Source organism: Condylura cristata, unplaced genomic scaffold (genome assembly GCF_000260355.1).
Source record: "Condylura cristata isolate star-nosed mole 26May11 unplaced genomic scaffold, ConCri1.0 scaffold00002, whole genome shotgun sequence".
Lineage (NCBI taxonomy): Eukaryota > Metazoa > Chordata > Mammalia > Eulipotyphla > Talpidae > Condylura > Condylura cristata.
In genome coordinates, this window is record NW_004567103.1 from 40,253,057 (window position 1) to 40,269,194 (window position 16,138).

The 16,138-nt window shown below is 36.7% G+C and overlaps 1 protein-coding gene across 1 annotated transcript in view; it reads left to right on the top strand.

Moving 5' to 3' along the window:
- Positions 1 to 16,138, top strand: part of TTN (titin) — a 274,545-nt gene that overhangs the window by 47,456 nt on the left and 210,951 nt on the right. Inside the window, exons 43-44 of the mRNA XM_012726861.1 lie at positions 4,387 to 4,575; positions 10,096 to 10,152. Of these exons, the coding sequence (XP_012582315.1) occupies positions 4,387 to 4,575; positions 10,096 to 10,152 (246 nt within the window). The remainder of the gene's footprint in view (positions 1 to 4,386; positions 4,576 to 10,095; positions 10,153 to 16,138) is intronic.

Below are 16,138 nucleotides of genomic sequence, written 5' to 3' on the forward strand. Positions count from 1 at the left end.
CCATGTGGTCTCCTCCGGGGCAGGCGGGAATCGAACTCATGCGGAAGCAGCTTTAGATTCTCAGTGCTGTGCTTTAATCCGCTGCGCCACCAGGGAGGGCCAGCTCTGATGATTTTTAATTGTGCCTTGTTTTCCATGCACCATCAGCTTCCCCCACCCCCAGCATCTTTAGTAGTGAGACAAAATGTTTATAGTCATTTCAAGCCAAATATGATTGTAAACTGACCCAGGTAAGGACAAGACAAATCAACTTTATCCCAAAGGAAAATTACTCCCTCATTTTCTTGGCTTTTGCATAATACCACCAAAGGAAATTATCAAGGCTTGGGTGCCTCCTAGCACTCCTAATACGTTTTATTGTTTTGTTCATTATGCTTCTCCTATTAGCTTATGACCCAATCTCTACATTGCCAAGAGCCATTTTTTTAAACAAGTTAGTAAACAAGTCAGTTGAGCTCTTATGACCTAATGATTTTCTCCTCTGGGCTGGAGATACTAATCTAGAAACTAAATGAATCTATTTGATTTTATGAGCATAATTAGAGGATATACTGTATGTAAAGTACCTGCAGGCATGCGGGCGAGGGGCTGCTATTCAATACATTCATTTTATTGCTACCATAGAGAGGAATTATATAAACATAAAAGTCTGGTATGGAGAAACACACATGGACAAATGCTCCAGACATTGTGACTTCAAAGAATGTTGTTAGAGAAATATTAAGTGTTCTTAATGTTTTGATACAATCCTATTAACACAATTAAAAAATAGTTTTTAATGTCATATTCATTAAATCCAAACTAAGTAATCTGTCCATTGAATATCTTATTATGGTAAAGTTGGCATATAACATTATATTGGTTTCAGATACATAGCATAATGATTTGATATCACTGAATTTTTACAGGAAAATTTCCAAATAAATATATATATAGATTGCTCAACTAAATAAACTGTTTTAGCCATGCCTGTATATCCTTTTCAGCTCATAAACATTATTACAGTTTTGCCCTTAATACATTGCAAAAATACACTTGAAGTTCTCTATAAACTTTAGTTAAGGTAGGACAGAAAAAAAGAAAAATATTGAATGGACTTTATAAATTTATGACACCATTAATTCTCTGGTTGTAATATTTACATACATATTACGGTTTTAGCACCTTCTTATAAATATTTTTTGACATATCAAATTCATTAAATAAAATGTCCTTTCTAAAATTTAGTAAATCATCATTTCATGTTCCTTGAACAGAAAATATTTACACAAATTCCTCTAATCAGATATTGCCTTAAGAAAGTAATGCAGACAATTAAGATAAAGGGGGTCAATTGTATGGTGGTGGAGGGTAATTTGACTTTTGGTAGAGCTCATAATCTAAATATATCAGATATCAAACCACAGCACAATAGACCTGAAGTTATATGAGTTATAATCCAGTGTTACTCCAGTTTGGTCTTGAAAAAGAAAAAGAAAGTAAAAGAAAGTAAAGATGATGCTGACTTATAAAAATTGGTGGGAGAAGGGTGAGTCTTCAAAAGCCCGGGCACCTAATTTTGAAAACACCATACTTGCTGAAAAGTGGAACAAGGTCCTCCCTCACCTACCTGGTGGTGCTTTCCTAATAGTGAAATGTTGTCTCTTGAAGACCTCTGGTGCCACCTACTGGTAGATGAGCAGTTTGGAAAAGTCGAATTTTAAAATGTGTAATAAAGGTAGTGTTTCTTCTACAAATAGCTAATATCATTTGGGAGCTTAGAATGTGAGTTACCTAAATGAATAATTGGTTTAGCATCAATTAAATCCATCATTCACTTAAACATCTACTTAGTTTTCTGCTACCAGCGATTATTTCCTTACCATAGAGACACAGCATTGGTACTGGATATGCCAAGACCTGTCTTTTGCCAGCACAATGTGTAGGTGAGGAGACGTGTTCCTAGCCAGATCCCAAGGCTGAAAATGCTGTAATAGCACAGTACTCTGTGCTCTGGTCAGAAGACACTTAATGGTCAGCTTGGATTGAGCACTACAGAAACAACAGGGTGGTTTAGAACTCTGCTGGAAAGCCAGGCAGAGAGCAATAGTCACAAAGTTACCAAGCTGTCAAGAACACTTCATGTGCTAGGAGTGACAGGTGTATTTGAATGCTTGGAAACTGATATCATGCATGGGAAATAAGGTTTGAAACAAGATAAGGGTCATACACTAAAGTGTTAGTCTGCTATGCTTAAAGTTTTAGATTTTCTTGTTTACACTGAGAAATCACGGAAGGATTTTTAAACACAGTCAGGTTTGCTCTTTAGAAACTATACTTCAGTAGTTTGAGGAGAAATAAGCTGATGTAGGAAGTGAGACTGGAATTAATGAACCAGGGGCAAAGCTATCACAGTAGACTTGGAGGATGTTGACAAAGCCTTCCCATAGGGGTCCAGGTGAAAGAAGGAGGTATATGGTTAGATTTTAGGAGGTAGAAAGAATATGATTTAGGGAGCAGGCATGCTAGAGTGGTGGCAAGAAAGAGCCGGGGGAAAGGGTGCCTCATAGATGCCAACATGCTGATCAGCATAGACGGCAGCAGCCCAGCCAGAGGCACCAGGCCCTTACCAGGAGAAGACTCACCTCATGTACTGGGGCAGCTTAGGCCTGTCCCTGGCTTTAGCTAGCTCAAAAAAAAAAAAAAAAAAAAGTAGGAACTAGCAGAGAACCTTAGGAGCTGTGCGAATACCGAGCCAATATTTCATCCTTCTCCTCCACTATTGAGTAAACAAACTAGTGATAGGATGACTATGATGCTGTTATCTCTAGTATCACAAGCCCCTGTCTTTTGCCATATTCCTGGAGGCAGTGCTGATCCCTCTGTGATGTTAGACTTTCTTTAATGGCTGACTTGCCAATGATTTGCAAAGCTTTTCCCCATATATGCATGCCTTTTAATTCACATTGCAATTTTATGCAACGAATGGGCCATGAATTAGCATGACTCTCCCTTTACAAATGAGAAGACTGGCCAAAGAGACTAAATAAAATATCCAAGGTCATGGTAAATTATATAGTCAGGATTCCATTTTCTCCTGCTATGTAAAGAAGTAAAAAGTGATAAGGCTTGTTTTTTTAGAACCAGAATCTGTAAGTTATAAACAACTTGTACCCTAGTCAGAAGGGGAAACGTCATAAATTAATATCCACACTAAAATATAAACAAACGCAAGATGATTTGACTAATTGGTCCTTGGGGATGATACTGAGATAAGCGTTATAGTGCCAAACTCCATAAACAAGATGGCTTCAATTTTGACTTCTATTTTGTCTTTTTTTGGGGGGGGGAGGGAGGGAATGTAATTTTTTTTTTTAAGATTTATTTATTTGTGTATACAGACCTGGGGTACAGGCCAGAAGTGCAGGGGCAATGAGAGGATTCACCAGAGACAGAGTGGGGAGCAGAATAGGCAGATCGAAGAAGTACACTGCTGAGGGAGCATTGGGCGGGTCAGGAGACGTCTGCCATGTGGTCACCTCCTGGGTAGGCGGGGGTCGAACTCATGAGCAAGTAGCTTTAGCTTCTTAGTGCTGTGCTTTAACACACTGCGCCACCAGGGAGGGCCCGGGAATGTAATGTTTTTAAAGTGCATACCACCTTTATCAAGATGCATGTGTAACAATGATATGTTCATTTATCCTTCCATTTGGGTTTTTAGATTTTTGTCATTTTAAGATAATTCAAATCCTTGTGTGAAAATAGCGAATTTTAAAATTGTTTATTACTATGGCTATTTTGAAAAAAGTTAAATATATCTAAGATCCCCAAATACTATAACTTGTAGTTCTTTTTATTTCTTCTATACCTTTCAGTGCTTACTCATTCATTAGAAACAACATCGCAGAGATTTCTATTCTTCAGCTTTCAAACTGATGCCTGTTTTAAACACAAAGTCTGTCTTAGACTTTGTAGAATGTGATCTTCTTGGCTCTTATTTTGATTGATCTCTCTGTACAAATGAAATGCATATTCTCCTCACTTCTTGTCACAGATCAAAGCTTTCTGTCTGTTTCTTAAGACTATCTTTTTCTTAAACTCACTACATATGTCAAAACCTTGTCTCTGCTTCCACAGCATAAGATGCAAAGGGTTAAAAAGAATATAATTGTAAAATTTTAAATGTTACAACCAGTGTGTAAGTTGGATTTTTCTAGACTCATGTTTCCTTCTTAAAGGTTAAAAAGAAATGTAAGAGTAGGTATAGCAAGCCAAAAGAAAAGTATAATATTATTAAATAAATTTTAAAAATGTAATCACCAGAATAATCAATTTTATGTTTATGGGTAAATAAAAAATATCCACTTGTTTTTGTGACTTAAAATTCCTTTTTCTTTTGTGATACAGATCTGAAAGTGTCTTGGTACAGCAAAGATAAGCAAATCAAGCCATCTCGGTTCTTTAGAATGACTCAATTTGAAGACACTTATCAACTGGAAATCGCTGAGGCTTATCCAGAAGATGAAGGAATTTATACTTTTGTTGCTAGTAATGCTGTCGGCCAAGTGTCCAGCACAGCCAACTTGCGACTGGAAGGTAGAGTAAAACATCTCTAAGTATACCACTTACATATAGTCTAATCTCACAATGTCAGTAACAACCAAGTAAACCTTCATTGGTGCCACCATTCTCCTTTAATGCAACTAATTCTTTCCATGTTATATGTGATGTTCTCACTTTTGATTTACCCTTTCTCATTGTAAATCATAGTCCACCATTTTTATTTTGCCTTGCTTTGTTTCTATATGGTGCTATAATGTATTGCTCTCATCACCATTTTCATGCTTCCTGATCAGCATGTATCAGAACAGAGAGGTAGATTTGTTTTTTCAGGTGACTCAGATGAAAGTCAATTTTTTTAGAAAAAGTTAATATTTTAAAATCTAAATCTTCTCATTATTTTGGCACAATCAGTATTTCACAGATGCTGTAGTAGATGGTTTTAGATCTATACAGTCAAGATAAATTCACATTGTCATTCAAAAATGTCACCTGTTAAAATAGTTTAACATGTCCATTACTTGAGGCCCTTAAGTTGCACCAGAAACACTTACTAGGTAGGGGAGGACACTCTGTTTCAAAATGAAATAGCAATATTTTTACAGAATCAGACATTTTCTTGAGCTAATTGAATCAATGCAGTGTTAAGTATATATAAATAAGTAAGGATTAAGGGCAATATTTGATTTTTTCCCTTAATTTTAAATACTGTAGCCAGATGTTTTCTTAATAATCAATTCACAGTGATTTATTAAATAGAAAAACCAATTTTACAACAGGAGAGAGTAAACAGGGGTAACTAACCTGAATCGCTTACTCAGCCATTGCTACTTTTATGAATGACAAAGTTCTGTAGACTATTTATTTTGTGTGGTGAAAAATGGAAATGAATGTGTGTGACTTTGAATCAACAGTAAGATCAAGGAATTAGGACTGGACAGGATTCTAGTCCACCACTGAAATGGTGGCAAATATGTAGACAATTCCAAATGACTTCCGGTTTCAATATAAGGCAAAGACATTAAAGGTTGACATGCTTCTTTTCAGGATTTAGCAAACTTGAAGAAGTTACAGCAGACTCCCAATGGCATGTCTCTTCATCAGTTTCATTTAAGAAGGAGTCCCTTGGCCAAAAGCCCATCTTCATCCAGCCTCTATCGAGCCTCAGGGTGCACAGCGGGGAGACAGTCAGATTTCATGCAAGGATTTCTGGCATCCCAAAGCCAGAAATCCAGTGGTTTCATAACCAGCAGCCCATCCTTCCAACCAAAGATGTAGTTTCCCATTTTGAGGAATCCACAGGCATGGCTTTAATGCTTATAGTCGATGCTTACTCTGAGCATGCTGGGCAATACTCTTGCAAAGCAGTCAATAGTGCTGGGGAAGCCACTTGTGCAGCTACGCTTGCAGTGACTCCACAAGGTAAAGTCCATCGCACTTTGAGGACTTTGATTTGCTGCATACTCCTCCTCCCGCTGTGACTAATGAGAGTCTCTCCTGTTGTCTCATTGCATATGGTGGTCAATTCATAACTTACTAATAAAATAACATCCAACACATCTTCTTAAGTCCTCGATTACGGTTAACCTAAGGATTTTAAATTTCACATATGTGTTCCGTACATTAGAAAATGAGTCAGGATTTAGTTAGGTACCAGCGTTTTAAAGTTATTATTTTTCTAAAGAACACATTTCATTCTTCAATGATCTGTTTCTGTATATTGTTCATGGATGGATAGTGGAGAGCAGGTCAATGGCACCAGGAGTAGGAGAGGCTGGGGGAGGGCTGCAGCACACTGGATAGCAGCAATGACAAGAAAAGAAAGGAATCAGATGCTGTGTGGCATCTGTCCAGCCTTCATCATCCATTCATCACTGGATCTCTGGGAATGAATTTTCTTTTATGTGGTCCCGACCTCCTGGAATATTCTGCATCTGGCATGCTGCTTCGAAGTAGTGATGAGGTCTTTCATCTTCATCTTCCATGCCATTTTCCGTCACTATCCTAACCAAATGACAAGGCTTAGATCTTGATATTCTTTTCTTTTTCTTGTCACTTGATTATACAGTGCCAGCCTTAGCTAGGCAAAGTTCTGGGAAAGATGTAAGAGAGTCCACCAAATGCCAGGCAGTGGCACATTCCCCTTAACAAAGCAGGAGAGCAAATATCCCAAAGCAAAATTAAGTCATTTCAGGGATTATCATATGAATACCAAGTGCAAGTTTCAGAATGTGTGTCTCGGTGTTCTGCTCCTCAAGCTGCACCCATTCAAGTAAAGGTGCATCACACTGCATCCCTTTCACAAATTGCAGAAGTTCTGCTTTATCTGAGAAACATACTGAAAAGGCAATGGTGAGGCACCAGAGATTCTCCAGCACATTCAAGAACAATTTGGAAAATGAGACAACACTGTTGAATTCCTCTGTGTTTCAGAAGATGAAACTTCTATTACAATAACCTGGACTCATAAAAGTATAAAGATAGAAGGATCTGAGAAAGTGATGCAGTCACAGAAGGGAAATATTCAGTTTCTCATCATATTTAATGTCCAACTGCTAGACCAAGAGCTGTACAGCTGTATTGTACACTATGCATTGTACACAAGTGTGGAGAGAAAACAACAGCAGCAGTGCTGAGCATAGAAAGTGCTTATTTGACTTCTAGCTATGACTTCCTTCATTTCATCCTCATCACTTTATACAGCTTTGCTGCCATACAAGTTGACTCAATGAATATATTAATTAGAATATCTTCAAATTAGCACCCTATGCATAGCGCTCTACACATGACTTACAAAAGTCAGCCAAGGCATTGGCCAAACCTGCTATGAACATTTAACTTTCTAGTCTAGATTTAGAAATCTTTAGCTTTCAAATCTAGGTTCAGGAGATTAAGCTTTATTTCATATATGCTGCTTTTTCTAGCATTTACCCAATGTGCCAGCTAGAAAGTATGCCAAAGAAGGTTAAGATGTTCCAGTCTGTCAAATTTTATTTCTTATTATTTTGCCTGACATTGTAAATGCATTTGCTTTAATATTAAGAGGCTTAGAATTCTCATCTACCCTCTGTTTTAAGATCTGGAGATGTTAGGTGTATAAGAAAGTAGAAAGTGGTACCGAAAATAAAATGACTGTGGCCCAAAATTAGTAGTCTCTAGGTATTTCTAAATAACTGCTGTTGCTCTTACAACCTTACCAGAAGGTTTAGATTATCTCATGGCAGGATGATTATTTTTCTTGTTATTGTGTTTGATTCTCCACTGTATCTAGAGAGGAGGAAGATAAAATCTTCCTTTTATCCAAAGACTTTCCTCTTAGTCATAAATGGGAGATTATTTTTCATGCTGTCTATGGTGTGTATCTACAGGCAGAAGCATTCACTAAGTGCCATGGAAAGGAGCTGGCAGAAGAAGTTTAGGCTTCTTCAGGTTTCTATAGAGACTGTGTGGCATCAAGTTCTTCTCTGATCTTGTCATACTATTTTTGAGATGCTAGAGATGATTAGGGGCAATATGGGGATGTGTGCGTAGCTGTCTCCACCCTGATATTTGAAACAGGCTCATTAATTCACTTAATGTATCTATAATACTCATTTACCAAAAGAAGGCTATTTTCTTTTTTAATCTGTAGCACTTTTTAATTATATGTCCATAGCCTCCAAATGGAGTAGACTAAGAACTAAGATCTAGTTGTTCAATTTTTTTTAAAGATTTATTTATTTATTTATATAGAGCTGGGGTACAGGCCAGAGATGTGGAGGGTCAGAGGATTGACCAGAGACAGAGAGGGGAGCAGAAAAGGCAGATGGCAAAGTACACTGCTGAGGGGAGCAGCGGGTGGGTCAGGAGAGGTCTGCCGCGCCATGTGGTCACCTCCGGGGCAGGTGGGAATCGAACTCATGTGGAAGTGGCTTAAGCTTCTCAGTGCTGTGCTTTAACCCGCTGCGCCACCAGGGAGGGCCTAGTTGTTCAATTTTTAGATGGCAAATTCTGCTGTTCTGAGAGTTGACATTCAGTTTCATTGCAGCTGTTCACTGGCACAAAAAAAATCACAGAATGACTATTTTGATCTGAAGGCACGGTCTACGAGCCCTGTAGGTGACAACTGTGGCTGTTTATACAGTAATATAGTTGGGAGTTGGTTTTGTTGTGAAGAAGGGAGGAATATAGGTTTTCCAACTTGTTTCCTTGAGAACCTGGTGCCAAAGTACAATATGTGAAAGCCATGTTCCCAGAGTTTATTTGAACTGGCATCTGTTTCTCAGGGTTTCCAACTCACTCTTTTCCAGTCAATTATATTATTAAAAGATACTTGAAATATGAGCATTTTTTTTCCCTTGCAAAGTCCAAACTGCCTTAGTTTACTTAAGTTAAAAGACATTTCTAAGTGTTTGAAGAGTGGAGGATCAAACCCAGTTACATAATTATCTAACAGAAGGCCAATCTTTGTGCTTTTCTCTCTTTTTTTTAGCCTAATAACTTGGAACTCTAACTGTAGTTAAGTAAAATAACTAAAAACTATCTGAGCCTAGTAGTCTATATATTTACTCACAAAGACCAAATAAAATTATATAACCCATAAGTCGATTTGAGTAGATTCTTTTGCATACAGTGAGCACAGGCACAGCTCTGTGGGTTTTGGGACTAATGTGCTGCTTTCCTTCTCATCCTCATACCATTACATCTTCTCTAAATTCAGCATGTGTTGTACTCTTACAAACACAGCTAATTTATTCCTTTTCCTAACTTTATTCTTACCAAAAAAAAATCAAACTTGGGTCAGACACTAAAAATATTAAAACATTTAAAGAGTTACAAATGAAAACAACCCATGAAGTAAAAGAGAATTATCAAAGAAAACATCAAGTTTTTCAGTAACTTCATGCTAAAGACCCTCAGGACCTGCAAAGCCAGGAGGTCTAGTGTCCTTACATGAAGCTACATGAACACAAGAAAGGCACTGCCTTTCCCATGAGCTGGCCCCAAAATACATGTCTTTAGAGGCCATGCCTCTCCCTAGGGAATAAAATATTTTGAGCTGAGGACTCCTTGTTTTACTCCTTGGTATACAATTAGACTTTGTGTAGTTTGATGTTTGAAAGGTGTTTAAACCGAAAGAGTACTTACTAGCAGAAAATGCATAATTCTGCAGGAAAAACTGAAAGTAGCCTTCATCTAAAAGTGGAAAGTTAGAAAATGCATGTTCCTGATATATGTGATTTGTCTCTTATCATGTTGCTAGTCAATTAGACACTTCTAAATGTCCCTTTAATTTACAGATTGCTTTTCTGAATGCATGTGAAGGCATGGGAATTATGGAACTAAAAGTAGAAATTTCATAAGGAACCTAAAATAAAAATGTTTTTAAATGTTACTGTCAACATTGTCATGTACTTTTATCAGCTCATTGAGTTGTTTGGCATGAACTTTTTTGATGCATTGGGGGAATATAGTTATCTGTTACTATAATTATTAATGGTATGAGTCATGAACCAAAGGAATAAGTTATGTGGAATTAATCATTAAAATCCCATTACTTTTATTTTTCCATTTTAGCTCCAGAGTCAATTTTGCATGAGAGGATTGAACAACAGATTGAGATGGAGATGAAAGGTATTGTTATATTGAGTGTGAGGCTTAAGTAGACTTCAAAGGATTAATAGAACCCTTGAGTTGTCTTCTTTCCCTTAGTATTATTCATACAAACGACATATACGTACAAATATATTCTTTAGAGTATATATTACTGTGCCGCATGCCTGATTTACTATGCTGATAATTACATGCATTTCATAGTAATTTTTTTTAGTGATTTAAAATTTTTTGTTTAAAATTTGTCAGCCATATTCAAGTTTATGTTTGTAGCCATTATCAAAAAATGCATCTTAGTAAATGTTGCTATTTTATTGCATGAATTCATGAAGTAGAATTGTGTCTTAAAATCACAGTAAGAGTCAAACTGAACAATAGTCATCATAGTCATCATCATAGTCAGAATGCAGGGTCCTGAATGAGTAATGACTGAAATGCTACTTTATTTAGGGTGTGCGAAAATGTTCCATTTCCATTCTGGTTTCCACTTCATGCACATATATCATTTTAACATTGACACGTCTCTTACACTGGCTTGCAGATAGCTGCCTCATGTGTACTATTGCCTGCTTTTCTTTGCATAACATTGTGACTTATGGCTGTATTAGTTCGAATAAACGCCTTCTCATTTTATTTTAGCTAATTATTTATGGCTATAGCTCTTGTGTATATTTTAATAGTTAACTCTCAAAAATATAATAATTTAATCTGCAATCAAAAGGATCAGAAAGGGCGTTTATTCCACTCTCTGCAAGTCAGGTAAGATTTTCTTCTTAGCCATCAAAAGAACAGAGTTCTCCTGCTCTCAAAACAAACATGCAAAGAAACATATTATTTTGAAATGCATTTTTGCTTGTTCAAGAAGAAATTTCAACAGTCTGAAGAAAAGACCAGACAACGAACGATTTTCGTGTCAGAATCTTTTAAACAGAGCATGGTGTTGCGTTTATTCGAACAAATATGGTGAGTGAATTTTTTTACAGATTTGTGAGAATCTGTAGCATGCATTTATTTCATTTCCTATTTTGCAATTTCATTTATTTTCAACTTTTCAAGTACTTTGTAAAATAGTAAAATGCTTTATAATTTAATTTTTTTCAGAATTATTCTCTGAAGGGGAATCTGAAGATTCAGAAAGAGATACACGTGATGCCTTTTCAGATTCTGAAGACATAGACCACACCTCCATGGCTGCAAAAAGATATGCAAGTAGAATATCATCAACATGCTCCTGGCCTGAATATTTCAAGCCTTCTTTTACACAAAAACTTATGTTTAAATATGTTGTAGAGGGTGAACCTGTTGTTTTCACATGCAAATTAATTGCTTGTCCAACTCCAGAAATGACCTGGTTTCATAACAATCGACCAATCCCAACAGGTCTTCGCCGGGTTATAAAAATGGAAAGTGATTTGCATCATCATACTTCCAGTTTAGAGATTCAAAGAGTCCAAGACAGAGATTCTGGAAGCTATAGATTACTAGCAATTAATAGTGAAGGGTCTACGGAATCAGCTGCATCATTGCTTGTTATACAAAAAGGGCAAGATAAAAAATACTTAGAATTTCTGAAAAAGGCAGAACAAACACATGAAAATATGGAGACATCAGCTGACAGAAGAGAAGATAGAATAAAGGTTGACCTGAGGTTTACTGGCTCTCCCTTTAATAAAAAACAAGATCTGGACCAGAGGGGAATGATGCGAACTATACACTTTAAGAAAGTAAGTCCTGACAAGAAAGCAGATTTCATGTATGATGAAGAATATTTAGAAAGTAAATCTGACATAACAGGATGGCTTAATGTAGGTGAAAGTGTCCTGGATGAGGAGACCAAAATGAAGTTGAAACGTTTAAGGGAGGCTAGGAAAATGTTAATGGAGAAAAAGAAATTATCTCTTTTAGAGATATCATCTGAAATAAGCTCAAGAACTGTGAGGAGTGAAGTTAGTGATAAAGATACTCTGTTCACTAGAGAGGAAATAAAAATTAGGCCTATGTATGATCTAGCTGAAAATAGGGATAAAGCAGATCCTTTAACTGAGGGTGTTATCCATTATCCTTATGTCCTTTCTAACCAAATGCACCAAAATGTAGAAACTGAACAACCTCCCACAAGGTTTCAGACTATTGTTGATGAAGAAATTCTCCAGTCTGAAATAAGAGTGAACCAAGAGGCATTTCAAAAAGATAATCTCCTACAAGATCAAATATGTGATAGGAGCCTAGAAAAAGAGAATACCCAATCTAAAGGACAATTTGAAGAAATTATGACCAAAACTGAAGTGGAAGAGTCATCTGAATACATCACTAGTGCAATGAAGAACAAAGAAATCTATGAGACTTCTGATAAGGTATCTCAAGTCAGTACACCATATGCCAGTGAATCTTCCGATACACATATAAATATTAAAGAAAATGAAGAAATTGTTAGTGAGAGAATGCAAAATGAAGATGTGGGAGAATTACAGTACTCTACTTCCACAAAAGTTGATGAACTCAAAGCTGAGCAAGAAGCAAACACCACAAGATTTTTTGAAAATGCTTTCCAAAAACGTGTGCAACGATGCCCACCTTCATTTCTTCAAGAGATCGAATCTCAAGAAGTTTATGAAGGTGATAGTTGTAAATTTGTGTGCCACTTTCAAGGATACCCGCAACCTATTGTGACATGGTATAACAATGATATGCCAGTCCCACGTTATCAAGGCTTTACCGTTCATACTTCTGAAAACTACTCAACATTAACTTTTCCTTCTGTTCATCCTCAAAATGAAGGCGCTGTTACCTGTGTGCTGTTCAACCAATATGGAACAGTAAAAGCAACTGGTATTCTTAAAGTTAATGCAAAACAAAAGCATGACTTTGAAGTACATGAGGCCCCAGTATTGCATGACTACACTGATGAGGACGAGGAATTGGCACTAGTGTTTGACCAAGAGAAAGTCTCTCATTCATCTTTGAGACAAGTGGATCAAACAAATTTCCATATGTTAAAGACTAACCCACCAGTTCTTCCCTCTGCAGACACAGAATTGCTTTCCTTTCCTGTAGAAATTCAGATAACAGCAGCTACTCCTACCCCAGAACAGGATAAAGAATTAAGAGAAATATTTCCACTAGAGGAAATGAAGCCTATAACACCCCAAGCTGAGGGTACTCAGTCAGCAAAACACAAATTTATATTTTCATCTGATATAACTAATGAACCACCAAAAGTGATACAAGAAATGCCAACACATGCCAGGTGTAAAGAAGGGGATTCTGTAATCCTTGAATGCTTACTATCTGGTGAGCCTCAGCCAGTTGTTACATGGTTTCAAAATGGAGTCCCTTTAAAGCAAAACCAGAAATTTCAATTTGAAGAAGTTCATGGTAGCTACAGGTTATATATTATCAATGTTAACTCTCAAGATTCTGGAAAATATAAATGTATTGCTAAAAACAATTCAGGAGCAGTTGAGAGTGTTTCAGATCTAACTGTAGAGCCTGCCATTCACACAGAATATAGTGAGTTAGAAGAGATTGATGGAATTTATGAAAAATATTACACAGATCATCAAATTCAGAGAGAATCTACAAGGACACATTTGTATGATTATTCAGCTGTCCCTTTTATTCCCCAAGCTAATGTAAAAGAGTATTCTATAAGGGAGTATTTTCAAAGCCTTGAGACAATCAAAAAGATAAATCAGAAAGAGCAGGCTCGTTGCATATCTTCTAGAGAAAAAATACCCAGATTTATGCAGGTTGCTTCTAGGTCCGTAAAAATCAACAGACCTTTCAGGGAAGAACACATACGACATCATGATGAAGGGAGAGAAGGACATATATATATAAAATCAAAGCTGCACCAAACTAAAGGTACCACTTATCCATTTGTTGATGACTTCAGTGAAGTTAGAATTAGAGAGGATGACAAAAATTATTTTGTAAAACATGGTGGAACAAAAAGGGAAAATGTCCCAGAAAGTGCCCAAAGTGACTACTTATGGAATATCCATACTGAGAGAACTTCTGAGAGTTACCATGCAAAAGACTCATCTACCATTGTATATGAAGAACCACTTGATGAAGAGAGTTACTACCCTGGTAAAAAGGTGAAACATAGAGTCATTGCATTTGAAAAGTTACAACATGTAGAAAAAGGAGTTTTAGAAAAAAGATCTATCAGGAGACCATCTACTAATACTCTGCTAAGGAAGCTTGAAGATGCAGACTTTTCATTAAATCAAAGAGAAACAATACCAAGTAACCTTGATACTAATAGGTATGAGGCAGAGAAAACACCTGCAAGTAATAAGCAATATTCACCTAGCATCGTAACTATGAATTTAAAGCTGCTTTCTTCTCAAACACATGAGGAATCTGAAATACAAGAGAGAAAACAGCAGGAAGAAGTGAGTCTTAGGGATAAATCTATAGCTATTGAAAAAGCTGACCATGAAACACCTATCACATTTGACCTGAAACAGTACCATTCTCAAATAGAAACTGTAGATACAAAATTTCAAGAAGTAGATAGCTATGGAGCAGAAGGAGCTGACTTTAAACCCCAGCGTCTAGTTTCTGAAATAACTGACACTGAGAATGTTGTATTTGATATAAAACAAATGTATTCTCATATAGGAGATTCAATTAAAGATTACCAAAGGCAAGAAACCAGACAACAAGAAGAAACACAATGTAAAGAAGAAAGCCTTAGCCTTGAAACAGTTCAGTCTCATTTACTGAATACCACTGATACTGTGCAAAATAACATACTTACCAATACAGATATTTCTTCTAGTCAAGAATTTCCTAAAAGAGCTATGATGGAAAAAAATTATATTGATGAAAACACCTCTTTGAAAAACGAAGTTCAACGTATACAAGAACAAAATATAGAAAATTTAAACACTGATATTTCTTTTAAATCCTTTTCTAAAGAAACTGATCTTGAATCATGTGTCCTACTTCAAACTTCACCCACAGAAGTAGAAAAAACTGATATTTCTGAGGAAAAAAGATCTCTGGAAAATGGAAATCAGAGTTTCATTTCACATTTGAAAAAGGCAGCAAGTGAGGATAAACTTTTAAACATTTGTGAAATGGAGGAAGAACACAGTTTGGAATCAAAGTTGACATCATTTCAAACACAGAATGGAGGAACACAGGGGTCTGCTAATGGAATATCACAAGACCACAAAGGTGATGTTCAGGAAGCAGACACACTTCATAGAAAACTTTCCCTGAGCCAGTGTTTTCCGTTCTTAATGACTGAAGAACAGCAAAATCCAAATGAACAAATAAGTGAGAAGAGTAATGCTTCTGGAGAAGAAAAATGTTATGAAGAGTTTCAAGTTCAGAATGAAACTTCCTTCTCTGCTATTGAAGGAGAAAAGATAGAACCTTGTTTTTCTGACAGTCTGCCTAAATTGGATGAGGCACATACATTGGAAGTAATGGAATCTGAGACCTCCCTCACACAATATTTACTCGCTGCTGGGAAGCATGAAATTCCTGAAACTAAAGACATCAAGCATAAGACAAAACTTATCCATAATGAATCAATCACATCAATGGAGGTTGAAGAAGTTACTTTCAATACTGTATATGAATATTACAACCAAAAACAGGATTCACTAGATCGTCCATTTTCTCCTGAATCTGAAATTTCAATTGATTTGGGGAGTACAAGCAGTGAGGAAGTTTCTGAGTTAGATCAGTTTTATACCCCGCCAGCCTCTGCTGAACATTTTGAAACTCCAAAATCCCCAGATTTATATTTTACTCCTTCAGCTACAAGTAAACAGTCCTCCACCAAGTCAAGAGGTGAGGTTGTTAAAAGAAACACATCTTTAGAGGAGGATGCTGAAAGGTACTCAACACCTTCTGAAGGTGAGGTCACAGAAAGATATTCCACACCCCCAGGGGAGACCCTAGAGAGATATTCCACACCCCCCGGGGAGACCCTAGAGAGATATTCTACTCCCCCCGGGGAGACCCTAGAGAGATATTCCACACC